A 23874-nucleotide genomic window follows, 5' to 3' on the forward strand; every position below is an offset into this window, starting at 1 on the left:
GTGAAGGTTAGAGGCCAAAAATGAAAAATTTTGTGCAAAAAGGGCATTGGGCCACTATTTCATGTGATTGGTCATTGGAGTCTTCATTCGGAAGGCTTAGGTTTCAGATTCTTCCAATGCCGTCCTAGATTTTTTAGATAAATAATTGGAGGAGAATGCCGGGATTGTTTCTTCAGTAACATGATGGTTCTTTCTATCTCCTCCACCCTTTCCCTCCCCGCTCCGCGACCTCACTATTGTGACAAAAAGGAGCGGGAGACATTCGCTGCGTAAGTGAAATTACTTGATGTTCAGCCCAGCATCTAAGCTTTAGGACGTTGACTGATGGGCGTGTTACATTTGCTTTTTGCATTGATGAGTCTAGATAAAGAAATCGAATAAACCCTGCTGGCCTCTTTCACCCTATAATGATGCAGCGAAACGTGAAGAAACTTATTTTGGAATTTTCAGCTGAGATAATCGCACCTTAGTTGACTCTTAGGATGCATCCCTAGCCTAAGACGTCCAGCCACTTATGTGATTGTGGTTTCCAGCCAGCTTTCCTCATTTATTAACGTTAGTGTTTTCTGTGCGACATGTTCAACGTAGCAGATCCCGCATAACACGATGTCTGCATTTACGTCCCCGTTATGACAGATGAAATATGGTAATCTGTCAGCATCTTGCAGTACGAACTGTTGAACTATGATTATAGTAGATACATTTCCATTTTTATGCACATTGTTTTTATCATTATTTTTGCCCTATCGGCTATTACATTCAGCTTGGTAGTCATTGGCTGTTAACTTCGTGGTGTTTCTCTTAGAAGAGCAACGTCATCAGCATAATTCAGATCCGTGAGCGTAGATTGCTTTTTCAAACGTATGCCCATGTGGGGGTTGTCCATATTTTTTTCTCATTACAGGATCTAAGACTAATATGAAGAGGAATGGTGACGAATAGGAATGGAGACGATTTCATCCATGTCTGACGCCTGTCAGAATACTAAAAGAAGCAGTGTTCCCATCTTATATTCTTATACAGCAACGCCAATCTAAGTACAGGTAGCCGGCCGGAGTGGGAGTGCGGTTCTGGGCGCTACAGTCTGGATCCGAGCGACCGCTACGGTCGCAGGTTCGAATCCTGCCTCGGGCATGGATGTGTGTGATGTCCTTAGGTTAGTTAGGTTTAATTAGTTCTAAGTTCTAGGCGACTGATGACCTCAGAAGTTAAATCGCATAGTGCTCAGAGCCATTTAAGTACAGGTTTCTGAAAACAGTGGTCAGTGAAGTGGTCAGGATTGCTTATAGCTTTCAGTATTCCACTTTGTATACTGTCAAATGCTTTTTTAAAAGCAAAGAAGTTTAGATGCAGTGGACAGTTGAATTCTAAGCACTGATCTCTTACGTTTCACGCAACAAATATTTGAATATTTGTTCGGGGCAGAATCTCCCACTTCGAAACCCAGTGTGTTCTTCTCGTACTGGACAATCTGTTCAAAAAATGGTTCAAATGGCTCTGAGCACTATGGGACTCAACATCTGAGGTCATCAGTCCCCTAGAACGTAGAACTACTTAAACCTAACTAACCTAAGGACATCACACACATCCATGGCCGAGGCAGGATTCGAACCTGCGACCGTAGCGGTCGCGCGGTTCCAGATTGAAGCGCCTAGAACCGCTCGGCCACACTGGCCGGCGACAATCTGTTGCTTTCTGCATTCTTTTTAGAAGAACGAAGCAAACGACTTTGCTTGGCAAGAGAGAAGCATCATATCTCTCCAATTTGTACATTCGGTTAGATTTCCCTTGTCCGCTAGAATGTTATTAAGGGACTGCGGTATTCCCCTGTTTCACAGGCAGTGCACTTTGACAGATAGATGCAAAGCGATATGTTGGAGGAAGAATGTACATGTGTTCCTAAGTTATGTCAGTCTTATTTCTTGCCTGAGAAAGAACGTTTCTTCTGTGGTTTAGTACCTCTCTCCCCGTCCGAACAGGCCTTGGAAGCCCGAACGTTACCGACCGACCGCATGTGATCATCATCCGATAGGCGTCAGTGGTTGCGGATAGGGGGGGCCACGTGGTCAGCACACCGCTCTCCCGACCGTTGTCAGCTTTCGTGATTGGAGCCGCTACTTCTCAATCGAGCAGCTCCTCAATTGGCCTCACAAGGGCCGAGTGCAGCCCGCATGCCAACAGCGCCCTGCAGACGCAGACGGTGACTCAGACAAGTGCTAGCCAAGCCCGAAAGCGCTTAACTGCGGTGATCGGACGGGAACCCGTGTTACCACTGCGGCAAGGCCATTGGCGAGGTTAGTATGCTGTACCCCAATCTCGAGGCAAGGGTGGGCTTCTTGCTGCCCAGGAAGCCGTGTGGTTTAACCTCGAGTCCCAATAATGCATAAAAAAGATTAATTTGATATTTTTTGACAAAATTGACCTTTTTCGTCATAGTAAGCAACGAATACCGGAAGAAATTGGCAAAAAGTTGGCACTCAATTTGTTTTAAGGAAGTGGTTTCACTTTGGAACAACTAGGACATAAAGTTTTCAATCGCCCATCATTTCATGTGATAAGTGTTGGAAAGAAAATTCTGACTTCTTCTAGACGAAATCTTAGATCTCGAACTTCCGTGAACTCATAGTACCTAAAACAAATTATAGCCCTAAATAACGAGCAAAAATGGGTCTAAATTGTAATTTAAAAAAACCAGAAGTACAAACTTAAATTTACGTTTCAATAACGTTACGTACTTACTATCACTGTCAATGATCTTCTCAATATGGCTTCTGTAAAATAATAATAATAATGTCACAGCCTTGTACAATCACGAGAATGAGATTTTCACTCTGCAGCGGAGTGTGCGCTGATATGAAACTTCCTGGCAGATTAAAACTCTGTGCCGGCCGGAGTGGCCGAGCGGTTCTAGGCGCTTCAGTCTGGAACCGCGCGACTACTACGGTCGCAGGTTCGAATCCTGCCTTGGGCGTGGATGTGTGTGATGTCCTTAGGTTAGTTGGGTTTAAGTAGTTCTAAGTTATAGGGGACTGATGACCTCAGAAGTTAAGTCCCATAGTGCTCAGAGCCATTTGAAACATTTTTTTTAAACTGTGCGCCGGACCGAGACTCGAACTCGGGACCTTTGGCTTTCGCGGGCAAGTGCTCTACCAATTGAGCTACCCAAGCACGACTCACGCCCCGTCCCCACAGCTTTACTTCTGCCAGTACCTCGTCTCCTACCTTCCAAACTTTACAGAAGCTCTACTGCAGACCTTGCAGAACTAGCACTCCTGAAAGAAAGGATATTGCGGAGACATGGCTTAGCCACAGCCTGGGGGATGTTTCCAGAATGAGATTTTCACTCAGCAGGCTGTGGCTAAGCCATGTCTCCGCAATACCCTTTCTTTCAGGAGTGCTAGTTCTGCAAGGTCTGCAAGAGAGCTTCTGTAAAGTTTGGAAGGTAGGAGACGAGGTACTGGCAGAAGTAAAGCTGCGAGGACGGGGCGTGAGTCGTGCTTGGGTAGCTCAGTTGGTAGAGCACTTGTCCGCGAAAGGCAAAGGTCCCGAGTTCGAGTCTCGGTCTGACACACAGTTTTAATCTGCCAGGAAGTTTCTTAGACAATCACGTTGCACGATCTCCTCGCCGACTTACTCTGAACGCTGTAAATGACTGCTACAATGTACTGCATTTGTGGAAGTACCTCAGTGTACCACTAGATGTCTCTGTCGTGCAACAGCATTGGTGATTTCATGCGAAAGAAACTGGTACTTCAGGAAAAAAAAAAATTAATGAGAAGGTGGGATCAGGCAGAAACCACTGGTATACTGGATGGTTTAGGCCCATTCGTAAAGGGCAGGGAGCGGCTTGTCGCGCGCTTTCGGCGCCCTGTGCGCCCTCGACGTCCGGGGCGGAACTCGCGCTGACGTAACCGCGGGGGAGTCCTGGAGACGCGGCCGGCGCTGACGCACGGCCGGCTTTCCGCATGGCGGCCGCCGGCCTTGGCTCGCCGATAGCGCCGCACTGGCCGCGTAGGCGCGGGCTCGTGCCCTGGTGAGGCACATTTCCCTGCGCAACTGGTCTCCTCGCCATCTGCACCGCCCGTATGGATTTGTACTCGGTTCGTCTAAAAAGAAAGAGACAAACTGAAATGGCGGCCTGTGAATTTGCTCCTCAAGATCGCGAGCTATAAGTTATCAAAGCCCATGGCGAGACACTCATTTCCATGGATTACTTCAACTTGGCTGGGCAGTGCCAGACGCGAAGATACCAATTCAGCCGCTGCAGTCTGGAACCGCAAGACCGCTATGGTCGCAGGTTCGAATCCTGCCTCGGGCATGGATGTTTGTGATGTCCTTAGGTTAGTTAGGTTTAACTAGTTCTAAGTTCTAGGGGACTAATGACCTCAGCAGTTGAGTCCCATAGTGCTCAGAGCCATTTGAACCATTTGAACCAATTCAGCCTTCGTGCAAATGAACGACGATGTGTCGTCAGTGGTCAGGTAAGCGCAGAACTGATATCTTAAACTAAGTGCGAAAAAGTCCTGAATAGTTCAGGTGTGTGGCCATAATGTGCGTTACAGTCATTGAAAGTCTTTTACATCTGTATGCGCAAGTACACTGTCATATCACATTAACGTGACCACCTGTCAAACTCCCGAATAACCACCTTTTGCTGCACCAGACAAGTAGCAGGAGATTATTCAAAATGACAGTCACAATCGCATTATTTTGCCGCCAACCGGTTTCAACCCGCGATGGGGTCATCTTCAGGGTAATTTACACCATTTGGTTGCTCGCTGGAGTCGTCACCCTGCCTGTGCACGGTTTTCCTTTCATCCATACATGTATTTTTTCATCATTACTAACTTTTCTACAAGACCTTGTATAGAAATTAAATGGCATATTGCTATAAACATAACTAGGTCTACTTTGAGTCTTCGGATCTATTCCACAATGCCAGGTCTTGTAGGCGATGACATCTCGGTCGGCGAAAGATTCCAGTCCAGGAACAGAGGCATTTTCACAACGAACAATGGCTAGGGTAAACCAACCACTACCAGAGTTTCCAGTAGCGACATCGAGGGTGAAATTTACCCTGCAACCACGAATGAATATCGGTCCATTCAATATAACTGCTTGAGCGGTTCCATTTTCTCAAAGTTTTTCCAACCATGCACAGGCAGGGTGACGACTCCAGCGAGCGACCAAATGGTGTAAATTGCTCTGAAGATGACCCCATCGCGGGTTGAAACTGGTTGGCGGCAAAATAAATAATGCGATTGTGACTGTCATTTTTAATAATTGATTATAAGTAAATTAATCACTCTGTTATCTCAACACAACTGTGTTGTCTAAAAAAGTAGCAAGAGAGTCGGTGAGCTTCTGGAAGGTACCGACAGTGATGTGGAGCCATGCTGACTCCATTGCTGTGGCCAGCTGCGCTTAGTTTCTCTGCTGAGAATCCAGCGTACAGCCCGATCGAGGTGGTGGTCCCACAGATTCTCCACTGGGTTTCAATCCGGGGATTCTGGTGGCCAGGAGAGTACAGTAAACTGATCCTGGTGCTCTTCGAACCACGCGCATACACCGCGAACTGTGTGACACGTTGCATCGTTCTACTAGTAGACGCCACCGTGCCGAGGAAGAAGAAACTGCATGTAGGGGTGGACGTTGTCCCCAAGACGGAATTACAGCATCACCCAGGGCATGCCACGGAAACATTCCATAGACCATAACGCTGCTTCCTAGGTGCAAGATGTTTGCTTTGAGACGTTTGATGCCGTACACGCCAACGGCCATCTATCCGCTTTTGTATCCCGCCTGCAAGGCTGCGCGTGGGTAGGAGAAGGAGCAGGAAAAATACGTCGGTACTGCAGTGTGGGATCCGCGTCAGGTGGGGCTGACGGATGACATCGAGAAGGTTCAAAGAAGGGCAGCTCGTTTTGTATTATCGCGAAATAGGGCAGATAGTACCACAGAGATGATGCGTGAATTGGAGTGGCAATCATTAAAACAAAGGCGTTTTCCGTTGCGACGGGATCTCCTCGTGAAATTTCAGTCACCAGTTTTCTCCTCCGATTGCGAAAACATTGGCACCCACCTAAATAGGGAGACATGGTCATTATGATAAAATAAGAGAAATCAGGGCTCACACAGAAAATTTTAAGTGCTCGTTTTTCCCCGCGCGACGTTCGAGAGTGGAACGGTAGAGAGACAGCTTGAAGGTGGTTCATTAAACCCTCAGAAAGGCACTGTATTGCGCATAGCAGAGTAATCACGTAGAAGTACCATCTTATATGGAAATTAAAATGTGTTTCTGTCAATGGTTTATACGTTATTTCTCTTCCACATGTCTTTACAAATGTTTACGCGAAGTTTCATTGGCGTACGGTCACTCCTTTCTCATAAGATCCCTCTCAAGTAGGGAATCACACCTATAGGTGATAGCATGAGCAGTGCGTTCCAGAGGATTGTAGTGGTCTTAAGATCGAATCCAGGACACTTCCATTCAGTAAGCGATCAAAAAACTCCGTTTTCGTGCACAGTATATTTTGTCGTTGTGAATTGTCTACTTCCCAAAAATGGATCTAAAGATTATTTGTAACAAAACGTTCTTCCGTATACTCTGATCTCGGTGGAGCAAATAATCTGAGAGAAAAGAATTCCATGTTTCGCTCCGCATACATTGATGTTGCGGAATCGTATACAGTGGATCTGAAACACGTCCTTCTCTCGCTGCAGTAGGATAGCCGACGCAGACACCAGCTTCTACAGCGCTTTCCCCCTTCTGCACGCACCGTCTACCGGAAAATGCGTCCAAGCCGTAACGACGTTCATTTCTCAGATTTGGAGCGTTTCCCCCCCGTCTTTGGGGCGTTCCGTTGCTTCCGCCGAAGACTTTCCTCAACGCTCTTGGGAAGGGTGGCAGCTCCTGGAGCAGTATCGACCTGTGAGGGGGAAAGCGTGCTTCTCGCACATGGCGTTGTTCTGGCGAAACATGCGCTTTCTTAGTTTTGACTTCCGTACGAGTGATAACAGGTTTTAGTAAAGATTAACAGAATTGAAACGGCTGCCGCACGATAAGGTTTCAACGAACAAACAGTTAATTGATTCACTGACTCTAGGTGTGAATGATCGATTCTGCTCGAAGGATTCCGCGGTTTCGTTAAATCGAATCAGGCGAGCAGCGACTCTCATTCAGCAATGGTACAAATGTTCTCATGCCCCCCCCCCCCACCCTCTCCCCTGTCGTAGTCCGTTCGTAATGTCTTAGATACCAGCGTATTTTGAATGGTATATAGACCGTGACTACCTCACTCACGTTTACCCAACAACACTAATTGCGCGCATTAAGAAAAGATGCGTATACTTTGAAGGAAACAACGTGGATGTCTTTTCAAAGAAATGTATTTTTGCGGTGTTTAATGTGCTTTGTTTTGTTGGCGGCGCGCTGCGACAGGTGGCGGTCTGTGGCAGATTAGATACGTCACACTCCACTGGGTTCCACCTGCGCTAGCTGCCATAGTTTCTCGCCCCCAATCCCAACACATTTTTCTTTTTTCATTTTCTCAATGCGGCACTCAATGCTTCTTCAGTTGACTATTTGTGCAAAGGGCCCTGATGTTGTGTAAGCGCAGCGTTAAGCCCAGAATATTTGTTACTGCAGGAATGACGCCAGAAATAAGTGGCATTACTTGCTCAGAGGTATTGTAACTGGGATTTATTTGCAAAATTATCAGTCGCAAACATTTCTCCATATTAGAACAAACAGTAGCGCATTCACGTAAAACTCTACATTGTCAAAAATATCATCTTTTTCTGTTGCGCCATATTCCAGGATGAAGCTTGGCCCTCCCAACGAGCTTCCACCATCCATCACGGTCACATGCTACCCCCCTCCAGTTTCTGCATCCGAGCTTTCGTAGGTCTTCCACTCCATCCAGCCATCTTGCTCGAGATCAGTCTCGCCCTCTTTGTCTTCCTGGATTACCAAAGAGAATCTTGTTGGATGTGAGGTCCGCCAGTTATGCAAAACACCGTTTTTCTCAGTATCCAAACATGTTTCGGCACCACTGTGACATCATCAGTGGGTTTTCGTTTTCATTTCTTCAACTTGCAACCCTATGCCAGCAGTTCTCCAGTAAAGAAACAAACTGACCGCCCATGTTATCGACGCAACCAGCACGCCCACAATGAATGAGTTGTAGCGAAGAGACATGACAGTTGTTGACGCACTTTTTTCGTTACCTCTAAACTTTTGAGTGCCAATAAGGATTCAACAAAGGAATGCATTCCAGTTCACGTGTTCACTATTTAGCACAAAGGCATGGTACTGCATGGTAATACCATGCCTTTGTGCTAACTAGTGAACGCGTGAACTGGAATGCATTCCTTTGTTGAAGAATCCTCGTAATCAGATAGTATCTGGTTAACGGTTCAGATGGCTCTGAGCACTATGGGACTCAACTTCTCAGGTCATTAGTCCCCTAGAACTTAGAAGTACTTAAACCTAACTAACCTAAGGACATCACACACATCCATGCCCGGGGCAGGATTCGAACCTGCGACCGTAGCGGTCTCGCGGTTCCAGACTGCAGCGCCTAGAACCGCACGGCCACTTCGGCCGGCTATCTGGTTAATTATTGGTGTTATAGGCATCATCTCGCCTTTATCCACATGTAAAGAGAGCTGTCATTATCCATGTCTTTCTACACTTCCCTACGACCGGTCAACGAGGCATGGATTCTGGGTTCTGTTCTTGGGGACTGAGGTGAGGGGGGGGGGGGGGGGGGGGGGAGAGATCGCATTCTGTTATGGGTTACAGTCGTCTCTCTCCCCCCCCCCCCCTAAATCTAACTATAGTAGCTATCAGTCCCACTTTTAATGTTTAGGAGATGCCTATTAAATGAATATGATAGTGATAATAACAAAAATGTTTTTAATAATAATAATTGGTTTACATCAGGGCTTAGTACGTTTCCGAGAAATTGCAGTTCAGAGAGGTGGATAATTTCAAAAGTATATGTCTCAAAATTTGCGAAGTACATGTCAGAAATTGCTTTTACATGTACTTACATACTCCGCAAGCCGCCATATGGTGCGTGGCGGAGGAAACCTTGTACCACTTCTAGTCATTTCCTTTCCTGTCCCAGTCGCAAACAGAGCGAAGGAAAAACGACTGTCTGTATGTCTCCGTGTGAGCTCTAATTTGTCTAATTCCGTTTTTCATAGGCCTTACACGAAGTGTACGTTGGCAATCAGCCTCAAATGCCGTTTCGATAAATTTTCTCAATAATGTTCCTGCAAAAGAACGTCGTCTTCCCTCCGGTAATTACCGTTTGAGTTCGCGAAGCATGTTGCTCGAAGCTACCGGTAGCAAATCTAGCGGCCCGCTTCTTCCTTTAATCCGATCTGGTGCGAATCCCACACATTAGAACAGTACTCAGCAGTTATTCGAGCTAGTATCTTATATGCGATCTCCTTTACAGATGAACCACACTTTTTTAAAATGCTCCCAATAAACCTTCCCTGCTACAGGCCTCACATACTCATCCCATTTCATATTGTTTCGCAACGTTACGCCTAGGAATATAATCGAAGTGTCAATCTCAAGCAGAACACTGCTAATACTATTTTGGAACATCATGGGTTTAAGAATCCTAGTAGCAACAAGGTCTCACAAGTTTGGCAAACTCAAAGCGTGGACTTAGAATTATCACTATGGGCATCAACGAACATTTTTGCATCGGAGGAGAAACTTCGCTGTTGTTCAGATTTCGTGAAAAGATTACGCCACAACGGAGAATGCCTTGGTTTTAACGATTCCACCCCAACTCGCGCGTCACATCTGTGACACACTGCCCTGTTTAGCAATAGTACGAAATGAGCTACCTTCCTTTAACTTTTTCGACGTCCCCCGTCATTCAAATCTGAAACGGATTCCATGCCACCCTGAGAACTCGCCCTACTTACATTCGCCTGTTGGGTCAATTTACGTGTAGACGTCTTAGGGCTCTGAATAATTCTTCGGCGACTGTCTACAATAACTTCTGGAGTGCGAACTGAAGGAATTATTTGCCGTTCTGCATTTTGCACACATCCGTAGGTGCGCCAGTTTTTGTACGGGCTCTGTATTGATCTCTTTGCTGGTAGTCCTCTATCCCGATTGTTGACCCCGAAAATTTCGCGAGTTTCATTAATCGAACCTGTTTTCACATATGCTTCCACAATTTAAATTATTTCCTCTGTCGAGAATGTCATTTTGCAGGACGCAAATAGAAACGTTAACGTCACTGATGAAATAAGCTGAAATGTTGACAGAAGAATGTTAACAATCGTTTATTGAATAAAACTGCCCATTGTTGTAGCTGTTTATTCTATTTCAGGGGTCGAAATATTGCATTCGCATTCAAAGGGGACAAGGGTTGGGTTGGGTTGTTCGGGGGAAGAGACCAAACAGCGAGGTTATTGGTCTTATCGGATCAGGGAAGGACGGGGAAGGAAGTCGGCCGTGCCCTTTCAAAGGCCGGCCGGAGTGGACGTGCGGTTCTAGGCGCTACAGTCTGGAACCGAGCGACCGCTACGGTCGCAGGTTCGAATCCTGCCTCGGGCATGGATGTGTGTGATGTCCTTAGGTTAGTTAGGTTTAATTAGTTCTAAGTTCTAGGCGACTGATGACCTCAGAAGTTAAGTCGCATAGTGCTCAGAGCCATTTGAACCCTTTCAAAGGAACCATGCCGTGCATTTGCCTGGAGCGATTTAGGGAAATCACGGAAAACCTAAATCAGGATGGTCGGATGCGGGATTGAACCGTCGTCCTGCCGAATGAAAGGGGACAAGGGCTACTTTTAACTGCGCCCCTTGTATGGGCGTAATACTAAGAAGCGGTGTGAAATAGGTCGACCACGTTACATCTGCATCAGAGAATGGGAATGGAAGACAGATTTGTTGGAAGGGCTGTGGGAAAGGATGTCCACAGTGCACCTCTTTCACGTGACGCGAGTGGGGACCAGTTGTAAAGCCCTTCTTTGAACGGATTCAAAGAGGCGCTGCTACGGTCGTAACATGTCGGTACAGTCCATACGGAAGTGTAACTGATTCTCGACGTACTTGGAAGAAGGTGATGTATTTTGTATTGCATTGTATGGTAACGGGGGACCGAGAAACGACGGAGGGGCTCCGTCCCCGCCGCAGCCGCAGTGGTCCACAACCCCACGACGACTATCGCAGTCCACTTCGTCGCTCCGCCGCCCCACACCGAACCCAGGTTTATTGTGCGTTTCGGCCCCCGGTGGACCCCCCAGGGAACGTCTCACACCAGACGAGTGTAACCCCTATGTTTGCGTGGTAGAGTAATGGTGGTGTATGCATACGTGGAGAACTTGTTTGCGCAGCAATCGCCGACATAGTGTAACTGAGGCGGAATAAGGGGAACCAGCCCGCATTCGCCGAGGCAGATGGAAAACCGCCTAAAAACCATCCACACACTGGCCTGTTACCGGACCTCGACACAAATCCGCCTGGCGGATTCGTGCCGGGGACCAGGCGCTCCTTCCCGCCCGGAAAGCCGTACGTTAGACCGCACGGCCAACCGGGCGTGCGGGCGATGTACTTACTTCTCACGAAACCCTGTTGGCGAAATTTAGAGAAACTGTGTAGGTAGAAAATCATCCGCTGCGCGTTGCACAGTGGCTTGCGGAGTGTATATGTGGATTAGGAATATGATAGAGTACCGTGTGCGAATGAGTGTGCGTTGTGGTTTTGAGTGTTTTGTGGGGGCGAAAACTGAAAGTTTGAGCGCGGTCTGCGGCCGTGACCGGCAGCTGCAGGCTACGGAAACCCAAGCCGGCGGCTCGCTGGGATCCAGTTTCAGGCGCCTACTCTGTCCTGCCCTGCCCTGCTCGCAACCCCTGCCTGCCTCTGCTCGCCCCTGTCTCAACTGCCTCTCGCCTGCTGCCCTTTCGTCTGCACAGCCCCTCTGCAGCCCCAGACAGTCACGACCCGAAGAACGTTTATTTGCCTACCTGGCGTTCAACATTGCACATGTTTCCACTGCTTGCTTTGCCGCGTTGTCCTAAACTAACCCAATACTTGCCCATGGCGATTTGGCGGATTAAGAGTTCATCCTTGTTGGCCTTCCTCATCTGAAACATTTGTGTTTGCACAATTATCGTCCAATTTTCTTATTTTTTTACAAAACATTCGCAAAAGTAATGAATCCAAATGTAATCTTACGTTTTAGTAGAAACAGTTCGCCGGTCGGAGTGGCCGTGCGCTTCTAGGCGCTGCAGTCTGGAGCCGAGCGACCGCTACGGTCGCAGATTCGACTCCTGCCTCGGGAATGGATGTGTGTGATGTCGTTAGGTTAGTTAGGTTTAATTAGTTCTAAGTTCTAGGCGACTGATGACCTCAGAAGTTAAGTCGCATAGTGCTCAGAGCCAGCCAGAAACAGTTTACTTAGCGTATCACAATTTGGATTCCAGAATAGTTCCTCGACTGCTACCAATACGTTTACCCACCTAGTATTATGAGCCTTAAACAATAAAATATCGCCATTTGGTATTTACTGCGATCTTCCCAAAGCGTGTGATATGTAGATCATGTTACACTCTTGGCAATCAATTGGGGTCTTGTCGACGCCTGGGTCATAAAAGATGAAATGACTACATGAGGCGGATCAGAGCGCCAAGAAGTTGTAAAGCATTAATAGGTGAACTTAGCTCACAGTCAGGTGGAAACGCGGTTTTCCTGGTTAGGAGGATACTTCATGAATTGCCGCGGACTCCGGAGGTCGTTGAGTCACCGTGACTTGCATCAGAGACGATCGTTCGGCCACGTAGCAAAGAGGCAGGACGAGGGTGACCACTGCGTGGTACCGAAGGCCGTAGGCTGAAGCCCTTCTTCCTCCGATGGAGAATCAGTGGAGCGACAGCTACTGCTGCGAACGTGGTTGCTTTGGTGAATCGAAATGAATTCGGAAACTGCTGTAAAAAAAAAAAAAAAAAGTCCTTCCCACAGATTGCACTGCACTGACTGAAGGAACGAGCCCCTCGTCGAACGAGAGGGATGGAGCACTGTAGTTCATATATAATTATAAAAACTGCTAAAACAGTTATTTGTTCTCAGAACTTCCACCTGTAACAAGTTTAGTGATCTGAAGATGAAATGGTTCCCCGTTGTTTGTCACCGTCGCATATTTTTAGTTTTTACACCTACATCTACATTTATACTCCGCAAGCCACCCAACGGTGTGTGGCGGAGGGCACTTTACGTGCCACTGTCATTACCTTCCTTTCCTGTTCCAGTTGCGTATGGTTCGCGGGAAGAACGACTGCCGGAAAGCCTCCGTGCGCGCTCGAATTTCTCTAATTTTACATTCGTGATCTCCTCGGGAGGTATAAGTAGGGGGAAGCAATATATTCGATACCTCATCCAGAAACGCACCCTCTCGAATCCTGGACAGGAAGCTACACCGCGATGCAGAGCGCCTCTCTTGCAGAGTCTGCTACTTGAGTTTGCTAAACATCTCCGTAACGCTATCACGCTTACCAAATATCCCTGTGACGAAGCGCGCCGCTCTTCTTTGGATTTTAAAGGATTTCTTCCCCGTACAGCTATAAGGATATACACTGATCAGCCAGAACATTACGACCACCGACCTATCGATATAAACCCGGCCAGGCGATAGCAGCGTCACCCGGCGAGGAATGACTGCTGGTCAGACACACTCGTGATACACGTAGTATCACAGAGCGTGCTGTCCGTATGTAGAATGGAGAAGGTGCACGATCTGTCTGAGTTTGACCGAGGGCAGATTATGATGGCCCGGAGACTCGGCACGAGCGTTTCGGAAACTGCAGGACTTTGAAACCTCGTCCAGACGTCGCTGAGTTGGCCCCCCCCCGCCCATTACTGATGTCGGACGTCGTAGGCTGGGCAGAGTGGTAAAACAGGACAGGAGGCGAACTGTGGCGGAGCTAACATTCTTTAATGCTGGGCAAAGTAAAAGTGTGTCTGAACACACAGTGCACCGAACACTTCTAACGATGGGCCTCCACAGCCGACAACCCATGCATGTGCCTATGGTAATACCACGACTTGGCAACTGCAACAGAAATGGTCACGTGACCATCTGCACTAGACGTTGGCGCAGTGGCAGAGCGTTACATGGTCTGATGAATCCTTCATCATGGTGATGGGAGAGCGAGAATCCAACGTCTTCCAAGGGAACAGCTCCTTGAACTTGTAGTATTTGCGGGACGGAGGCAAGCTGCCGGCGGCACTATTTATACCCTGGGGAGGATTCATGTGGGCATCCGTTGGTCTCAAGTGGAGCTCGTGCAAGGCACCATACGGCCAAAGAGTATCGTCCACGGGTTGTCGACTACGTACGTCCATTCATGACGATCATGTTTCCCGACGGTAATGGCATTTTTCAACAAGATACAGGGCCATGTCACAAGGTCAGGAGTGTGATGGAGTGGTTCGAGGAACACAATGGTGAGTTCCAGTTGATGTGCTGGCCTCCCACTCAGCCAGAGCTGAAACTGATAGAACACACCTAGGGTGTGATTGAATGTGGCTCATCACCTTCCTCCCAGAATTTACGGGATTTAGGTGACTTGTGTGTGCAGATGTGGTGCCAGCTCCCTCCTACGATCTACCAAGGCCGCACTGCTTCCATGTCGCGACGCGTCGCCGCTGTTGTCCGTGCCAAAGGTGGACCTACCGGCTGTTAGATAGGTGGTCTTAATGTTCTGGCCGGTGTATGGTTGTGTAATTTTGTGAACGATGTCACCACATGGTCGACTGCCTCCCTGTCGAGAGCTGCAGATTATTCCGAGTACAGAAAGAAAACCGGTATCAACCGTGTCGTGTTTTACACTCTTGCCATGTGCGCATCCCCTATTTGGATTTGGCAAAAATTCTAAAAATGTTCTGTGCTTCTGAACAGAAATATTCTACAGAGAAGAAAACTCGTGATGTTGAAAATTTCTTGTTTACTCTTTATTCCAGAGAGACGGTCGCAGGTTCGAATCCTGCCTCGGGCATGGATGTGTGTGATGTCCTTAGGTTAAGTAGGTTTAAGTAGTTCTAAGTTCTAGGGGACTGATGACCTCAGCAGTTAAGTCCCATAGTGCTCAGAGCCATTTGAACCACATTTCGTCTACTGACAAAGAGGAAAGGAAAAACCGAGCATGGTCCCGAGAATGCCGTGTGATTAATCGAGGGATGAATTCCGAAATCTTGCATGTAGGGACCTATGAGACAGGAACGCAGCATCGTATGAGAGATCGAAATCGTACTCTGCTGAACTTTTGGTGGAGAAGGCGTCCATCTATGTAAACACGACAGTTCTCTCTCTCTCTGTGGAGTCACAGTGTGAGGAGTACTGTCGTCTAGACGCTTGACTCTCGGAATAAACAACGAATAACGCCCATTCTCGAATGTTCTCGCACCGCGGCGTCTGCTGACGTCACGCGACCATTGTGTGCACCTCTTCCAGAAGCGTCCGTCTTAAGTCATCATTATCGTTTCACATACTTCAAACTACCTAAGCTGGTACCTATCTTTAGCAACCTCGTTAGTTTCCCAAGAGGAATGTCTAGGGCGTAACTGTACGAACTGGAAAATTGAACACGGTCTACCGATGAGTAAAATCGAATAACTCTCAGCTTTCTTTAAATGAAATGCATCAGATCGGGCTTTCAGACGGTAAAATAGAGGAATCATTTAACACACAGAGGGCAATATAGCGGCAATAGATTACAGATGAAGTGGAATTATTGCATTTATGGCGCCTAGCTTACTTGGTGAAGACAGAAGATCAGAACAGAACTTGTATGTAGCATAATAGGAAGGAAGGATGTATGTAGCATAATAGGAAGGAAGGAAGGTGAGATGTTCGAAAGATACTATCATGCACACTTACAGTTGTTCCTACACTTAACGCAAAAAGTGCTTCATAGCTATTCTTTTACGAGTTAGTATGTAAGACATACACTGATAAAGGGGGTTTAGAGTTCGGTCATAGAAAACAGCTTACTGCCTTGCTTCTCCCGGAATCTTTTTTTGCTTTATCCATGCCTCCCCCCCCCCCCCACCCCCACCCTTCCCCTTATCTTACAGTAGTTTTCCTGAGTAACTTTTAAATAGTGGATTCCACATGAAAATCTCACATCAAAATCGTTTTTTTCTGTTTATTTACTATTACTTCTTTTAATTTCAGTTCTGATTGTCTGTAATTGTGACACCCTACCACTCTGCGCCAGTAACAGCTGTTCATTACTGTCAGTACTTGCCTACTTCATTAATCCGCCTTTGCGACTACTAAAGGATTTTACCATACTCGTTTAGTTTTATTCATTCAAACACAACGCAAGTGGTCTTCAGTAAAACATGTTTACGATTTTCGTTTCCTTCTAGATCAGTAAAAATTATGTTTAAAAAAATTAAAGTGTAATTTTTATTGACAGCTTTTTTGTTTGATTCCCTTCTGCGAGTAAAAATCACACTTCAGTATCTTTTGGAACGAACTGTTTTTAGGTATTGTACGTATATTTCATTCCTGACTCTTGATGCTGTTTTAAATGAATAAAACAAGACGTTTTTGGTAATATAATACTAATTCTTTTGTAGTTGCAAACACGAATTTGAAATACCTTCTCGTAAACCAACTACAGACGCTGTGGCAAGAGAAATGAAGAACTTGTCTGCTCGGTTTCGTTATTTGCCATCCGTATATTTCTTCTCCGTTTAGTGATGCACTTTGTACAATATTTGGTAGATGCATTTCTTTGTATTTTTGTTGCGATCACAAAGAAAAGCTGGGGTTCGAAATTAGTTACTTTGCTCGATTTGTCAAGCAGGTTTTGGCTTGATTTGTCGAGTTCGTTTCCATGCTCTACGTGAGGCTTCATTAGTTCTCTAAAACACGAAAGTAGGACTGATTTGGGGGACTCCCACTGATACACACAGGGTGTCCAGCTAGAGAGATACAAAAACAAATCCTTGTAAACTCGACAGTTAATGGTGTTGGGTAAATACATAATCGATAAAGACACTCTCCAAGATTCCCACCAGTTCCTGAATTGTGCTGAGTCACATGGTACACGCCCGCCAGTGTCGGGGCACACCTATCGCGACCTGTTGTCAAACTACAGTGCAGTTCCACAGATGCCTCCCGACGTCATTTTCCAGCAGGATGGTGGCGTCTGAACCCCTCTCCCCACTGTCGTGGGAATGTTACCACATTTCTCCATGAGATGTTCAATAAGCATTGGATCAGAAAAGGGGGGGGGGGGGGTGTTTCCCTTTGTCTGACCCCCTCGGTCTCCCAATCTGACTCTGCTCGATTTCATCGCATGGGGTTTATCGAGGACAAGGGTTCGATTTGAGACAATGGATCTACGCTACAGCAGAGGCCGTAACACCTGTCATGCTTATGAACGTGTGGAGTACCATTTCGATATCTGTCGAGCTACAAATGGTGCCCACGCTGAACTATATAACTTGCATCAAAGTGTTTGAGCTCCCAGATACAATGCTGGACAATAAGAGGCGCTACTGAGTTATGCTGTGTGTGGTGGTGTTTCAGCACCAGTGCCAGTACAGCTGGGTGCTGCGGACCACTCACCCCTGCCGCCGCCAGTTGGGTACCAACTTGTGAGGGACCCTCTCTCCGGACACCTGCTTCTCATTCCTGCCGCCAACATAGGTATGTACGCCATGTATCGACGTGCGCTACTTGGGTTGCTGTCGTCTTTCCCATTGTTCTCTTTAGTACTATACGTACAGTATGACTCGGCACTTTTCTCGGGGGTGCTGGGCGCACCACATGGCACTTCAGCTTTTGCAGGTGAGAAAGTCGTGGGGGAATGAGCTCTGCGTCCTGCTCACAGGTCGAGCAGCGTATTGGACTCAACAAAGCGTGTCCTGTGGCTAACCCAGATCCGTCATTGGTTGGTAACTGCACGCTGTATTTTTTCTAACAAACATAACAGGCAGAACCAGTCTATACTGGCCCAGTCACTTGACTTCCAAAGTTTCTCCACTCCCAGAAAAGTGCCATGTTATATTGCCTATATAACATTTTCTCCATTGGTGTTCCGTGTGCTTCTCTGGCCATGTCCTTGATTTTGTGCACCTTGACACAGGCCACCAATTCGGATTTGTCCTAACTCCATCTTACAGCTTTCTTAGCTCATTTAATCCATAGCATACTGTTTACTCGTATTCTGACACATCTACATTCTCCCCGTCTACCCCTCTCCCCCACTTCATTCCTCGCCAACCTACCTCTCTTGCTTCCTGCCTCCTGTTCCTTATCCCAATGTCCTCCCATCTTCACACCTTTTCTGTTCCGTGCTGGTTCGCAAAGGAAAAGATTCCATTTAGCAAGCATTCGGATACCATAACAGAGCATAGCCAATTGACATTCCTTTCCCAAAAGTTTGCACCCCTAAAAAGTTTGTGTGTGTGGGGGGGGGGGGGGCGGTAGAAACGGCATTGGTCATTGTAAAGTACCATCCCACCAGTTCCCTGAACTATTTTATGAAAAATGTGGAAAACATACGTAAGGATGGTATAAAAGTCTGCCCCTACAAATACTAATACAATGCTGTAATCTTTACTCCACCAAACTTGGGAAATTGTTTTCAGAAAAAATGTAATGTAATATTTTGTAAATATCTTTGTCTGGTGCATCCTAGCGGAACCACACATAGGCTTTAAGGGGAGTTGGAATGCCGGAAAATGGAAAAAATTCACATTTTCAGTTTTTAACCTTATAACTTAATTTGAAATTTTCTGCTTAAAATGGTGCAAAATTTGTTAAGAAATTCCAATTGGAAGTATTTTTATTTAATTTTTCAAAATTACATGTGCGCCCAGCAAAGTTACCCATCTTGTGATTTGTACACATTTAAATCTTCGCATTTCCGAAAACATTACATATAGAAGGCTGTGGATTTCACTCTTCAGTTGTAGAATCTTTGATCCTTCCATAGGTACCATTGTTTTTACGACTAGCTGTGTTTATTGTTCAGTTTTTGATCTGTGAGTGTTTGTTTTGAGCCTCGAGTTTAGTTTGTCGCTCATTTGGAGTTTGTTATCTGTCTTGTTTTGACTTTCAGTGGTGAGTGCGTAGTTTCTACGATGCCTAGGAGTGCATCATTATTTAAAAAGCGAAAGTTTCGCGGTAATAGATTTACAAATAACGTTTGTTCAAGTGATTCTGCTTCAGCACCTGTTGATGCTGGTGAAAGTTCTGACGTTTGTACAGCTGAGATGTGTGAAGGAGACACGCCCACCAGTGCATCAAAAAAGAAGTTATCAAACTGTGCAAGTGAAATTACAGATGAAGCTTCTAATGAACAATATGTTTTAGTCGACTTTCCTGTTTTTACTGAGTTTATGAAGAAATGTTTGTGTTGTAATCTTTGTGGAGGTTCTTTTGATATGAACATAACAAAATCTATAGGACTTTCCTGCAAAATTGCTATAGTTTGTGCCAGTTGTGAAAATGAGACCTGTTTTTGGAGCTCTAAAACATGCAGTAGCAATTTGTTTGAGAGTAATATCAGGCTAATGTATGCAATGAGAGCAATTGGTAAAGGACATACTGCTGCTCAAACATTTTGTGCCATAATGAATCTTCCACCTCCACCTGCTAAAATTGACAATTACACTGAAGTGATAGGAGATGCTGTTCAGTCTGTAGCAGATTTATCAATGAAAGCTGCTGCCAGTGAAGCAAAATATATAAATGAAGGAAACCCAGATATCCCTGTTGCTTTTGATGGAACCTGGCAGAAAAGGGGTCACACATCCAAAAATGCTGTTGCTACTGTTACTAGTGTGGCCAGCGGTAAAGTTTTGGACTATGAAGTGCTCACTAAACATTGTTACCATTGTGCATCTGGTAAGATAGAAGCAGCTCACATATGTAGCAAGAATTATGAAGGTACGAGTGGAGGCATGGAGGCTGCCGCTGCTGTGAAAATGTTTAGCAGATCAGAAAAAGAACGGGGAGTATTTTACACAAAATTCCTTGGAGATGGGGACTCCAAGGCATACAAAAGTGTTACAGAATCCATGCCATATGTCAATAAGACAATAACTAAACTAGAATGTGTCGGTCATGTTCAGAAACGAATGGGCACTCGTCTAAGGAAACTGAAACAGAATCTGAAGGACAAAATTTTGTCAGATGGTAAAACCATTAGAGGTCGCCTGTCAGATAAAATTATAAATGAATTACAACAATACTATGGTATGGCAATAAGAAATAATGCAAATAATTTGCAGGAAATGAGACAAGCTGTATGGGCCACATATTTACATCGATCATCAACTGATGATAATCCTCAACATTTTGCTTGTCCAGATGGTCCTCAGTCATGGTGCAATTATAGAAAATCTCAAGCTACTGGGGATCCTTATCACCATAAAAATTATATTCCATTGGCTGTTATGGAAGTAATTAAACCAATATATAGAGACTTGGGGCATCCTGATCTTCTGCGAAAATGTCTTCATGGTTGTACCCAGAATCAAAACGAGTCGTTCAACAACCTCATTTGGACTCGTGTACCTAAGAATGTATTTGTTGGGATAAAAACATTGAAATGGGGAGTCAGTGATGCTGTTATTTCATTCAATGATGGTCATATGGGTAGGCTAAAGGTCATGGCAAGGCTCGGCATTGCTCCTGGTATCAACACCATCAGAGGTCTTCAGCTTCTGGACAGCGTGCGAGTAAGGAAGGCTCAGTATGCAGCTGAATTTAATACAAAAAAAGCAAGGGCAGCAAGGAGAAGAAAGCTTCTAGGTGAAGAAGAAGAACTAGAAGATGACCCTGATTACTCTGCTGGACACTTTTGATAATAGAATAAAAGGTATTTGTGAATTTTCATAATAAATTACTTTAATCGCATTTTCTGGCATTTGACATTTTTAGTGTTACATGTACCTTTATCTCATAAACCACTCAACCAACAACATTCAAATTTTCAGAAATGCTGCAAAACAGTTCAAAGAGGCCACTGAACTAGAATCATGACAAGAACTGGCTTATTCTCTGAACTAGGGAAGTTTATGTTATACTTTTTCCAATAAAAAATGGCTTAATGGTAAAAAATTCATAAATACTATACCAACAAAAAGAAAACATTGGTTCTAGTTCAGTGGGCTCACAATATATGCTGAAAACCTCTGCCAGAATTTCAAAGTTCTGAAGATAATAGTTCCAAAGAAAAAGGTACACAAAGTTAGCAAATTTAACATTGGCGAGATAGGGCATTCCAACTCCCCTTAAACAGTTGGCACCATTACTAATAGGTAGCCAAAACATCTCGCTAATAATGTTTTAATTTGTTATGAGGCATCCATAGAGACCAGTTGTGCAGATCACAGTATGTCTACAAGAGAAGTAAAAATATAGTGGACAGCTGAATCGATCTGTGCTCACCTTAGTCAGGTTCCCAATACAAACAGCATTAAGAATGCAGCTGAGCAAACATGCAAAGCCAACCAAGAAGTTGTGAACCGAACTGTCAACAACAAGCGTTTAGATAATAAATGCTTGTGCAAGTGCTTCATTGCACACTATTCTCAATCCTTCATTGTGTTGAAGACACAATTACTCTGGTGTAACTCCTTTTGATTGTTCTTCAGAAGTTTTTATGCCCTTCTTTCTGTCAATCTTCAGCTCACTTATAGATTTATTGTTTAAACTCATTTCGTGGACATATTTCTACTGTTTCTATAACTCCTGTTAAGATTTACTCTGTTCAGTGTAGCAAATGTTGCTCATTGCAAAATGCATTCTTATTATTCCAACATCTATCTGTTCTTCATTCATAGTCTATGGAACTTACTTCTTTGTGCCAGAGTTATTTTAACAATCATTTCAGAATTATTTAACAATGATATTAATCACCCTTAGTTACATATGTGAAAAAAAGTATGCTACCAATTTTCTTCCACTGGTCATTTCTTTTATTCCCAAATACATTTCCAATTTTCTTTAATCATTTCCTTGGTTTAACCACCAATTTTACCCAGTATTTATCACCACCCACACTGCTTTTGTAGGCATTCTTCCACTACCCTCCTCTTTAAATTATTCATGTTATTGAGCTGACGTTTCTTGTTCATCCACCGAGCGAGGTGGCGCAGTGGTTAGACACTTCACTCGCATTAGGGAGGACGACGGTTCAATCCCGCGTCCGGCCATCCTGATTTAGGTTTTCCGTGATTTCCCTAAATCGCTCCAGGCAAATGTCGGGATGGTTCCTTTGAAAGGGCACGGCCGACTTCCTTCCCCATCCTTCCCTAATCCGATGAGACCGATGACCTCACTGTCTGGTCTCCTTCCCCACACAACCCCCCCCCCCCCCTCCCCCCCCCCCCCCCATCTTGTTCATCTTGGTGAACTTTAAAAACCCACTCAACCTCCTCTTTTACTTATCATGTAAACATTGTGACTCTTCAAGCTTTCCTGGCAGATATGTTGTAAATAGTCTTCACGGGTTGGCCGCCACATCACATTGTGCAAATTCCACAATATTTCCTAACCACCAACCAGGTTGAACCACCTGAAGATGTCAGACAGTTGCTCCAAGGAAATATTGTGGAATTTGCACAACATGATCCGGCGGCAAACCCGTAAAGACTGTTTACAACATTTAAACTTTATTCAGAAAATCTTGTCACTTCCCCTGGTCTGTTGTGCAGATCTCTGATCTGCCAAATCGTTTTTTGAGGCTGGAATATACCTATACTACATTTTTTTACATAAACTACTTATTAAATATTATATTTTCATAAATTCTGCCACTCATCAGACAGTGAAAAAGATTAAACCAGCAGTTCAAATTCCATTCTGGTGGTTAGTTATATGCTCACATATCAAACGGCTTTTCATTTCCTTGTCACGTCCTCAAAACTTATCACAATCTCTGGCAGCAACTGTAGGTGAATAAATGTGAGAGTGAATGACCCATCCCTGGTGCCATTGGTGGAGGTGGCGATTCCTGTTCCCTCGCATCTTGACATAGTTCGTCGGACAGCGGGCTGCGGTCCGTGTTTTGCAGAGCACCTGCAGCGGGCCGTTCTGTGGTCTGGTAGCTCCGCTACAGCTGCGACAGGAGTGGGTGTGGGTGTGGGTGTCGGGTTTCCCACACTTCAGCCACAGCAGCCACAGCCTCAGCAGCATATCCAGCTGTTTGAACATCCACCGGAAACTGCACCTGCAACCGCCACAGCAGCTGCAGAGACCACCACAACAACGCGCATCCTTGTGCAACCGCAGTTTACACTGACAGCTCATGCTACCGCAGCTGCTGAGCAGCCGCAGCCTGCACACACTTCCACTAAGAAGAGGACCACTGTAATCAAGGTGAACTATGAAACATTGGCACCCTTCTAATAGCATTATCTCTGCTTTAGAGTCTGCCATAGAGATTTGTGCAATTTTGTAGTGTGATGAAATGTGTAAAACATAATATTTTTCTTCATTTGTTCCATTCAGAGCAGACAATATATTTCGTTCCATATGAGGCTCACTTGTAGTAATTATGTTAGTGAAGCCACATTCAAAACAGTTCTGATTTTATGAAGCCATTGGTTTATGCTATACATTGATAATAATCTCATGAACCCATAATAAGTCACCTAGAGTAAAACTTTCGCGATTTGGCACCAACCTATATAGGGAGGAATGATAATCATGATAAAATAAGAGAAATCATGGCTCGCACAGATAAAGTTAATTTCTGGTTTTTCCCATGCACCATTCGAGAGTGGAATGGTAGAGGGACAGCTTAAAGGTCGCTCATTGGACCCTCTGCCAGGCACTTTATTGTGAATAGCAGAGTAATCATGTAATGT

General features: G+C 45.3%; 1 protein-coding gene across 1 annotated transcript in view; it reads left to right on the forward strand.

Moving 5' to 3' along the window:
• LOC124775164 overlaps positions 1–23874 on the forward strand; it is a 232351-nt gene that overhangs the window by 137864 nt on the left and 70613 nt on the right. Inside the window, exons 6-7 of the mRNA XM_047250002.1 lie at positions 17579–17698; positions 23055–23383. Coding sequence (XP_047105958.1) covers positions 17579–17698; positions 23055–23383 — 449 coding nt within the window. The remainder of the gene's footprint in view (positions 1–17578; positions 17699–23054; positions 23384–23874) is intronic.

The sequence above is a fragment of the Schistocerca piceifrons genome, chromosome 2 (genome assembly GCF_021461385.2).
Source record: "Schistocerca piceifrons isolate TAMUIC-IGC-003096 chromosome 2, iqSchPice1.1, whole genome shotgun sequence".
In the NCBI taxonomy this organism is placed as follows: Eukaryota; Metazoa; Arthropoda; class Insecta; order Orthoptera; family Acrididae; genus Schistocerca; species Schistocerca piceifrons.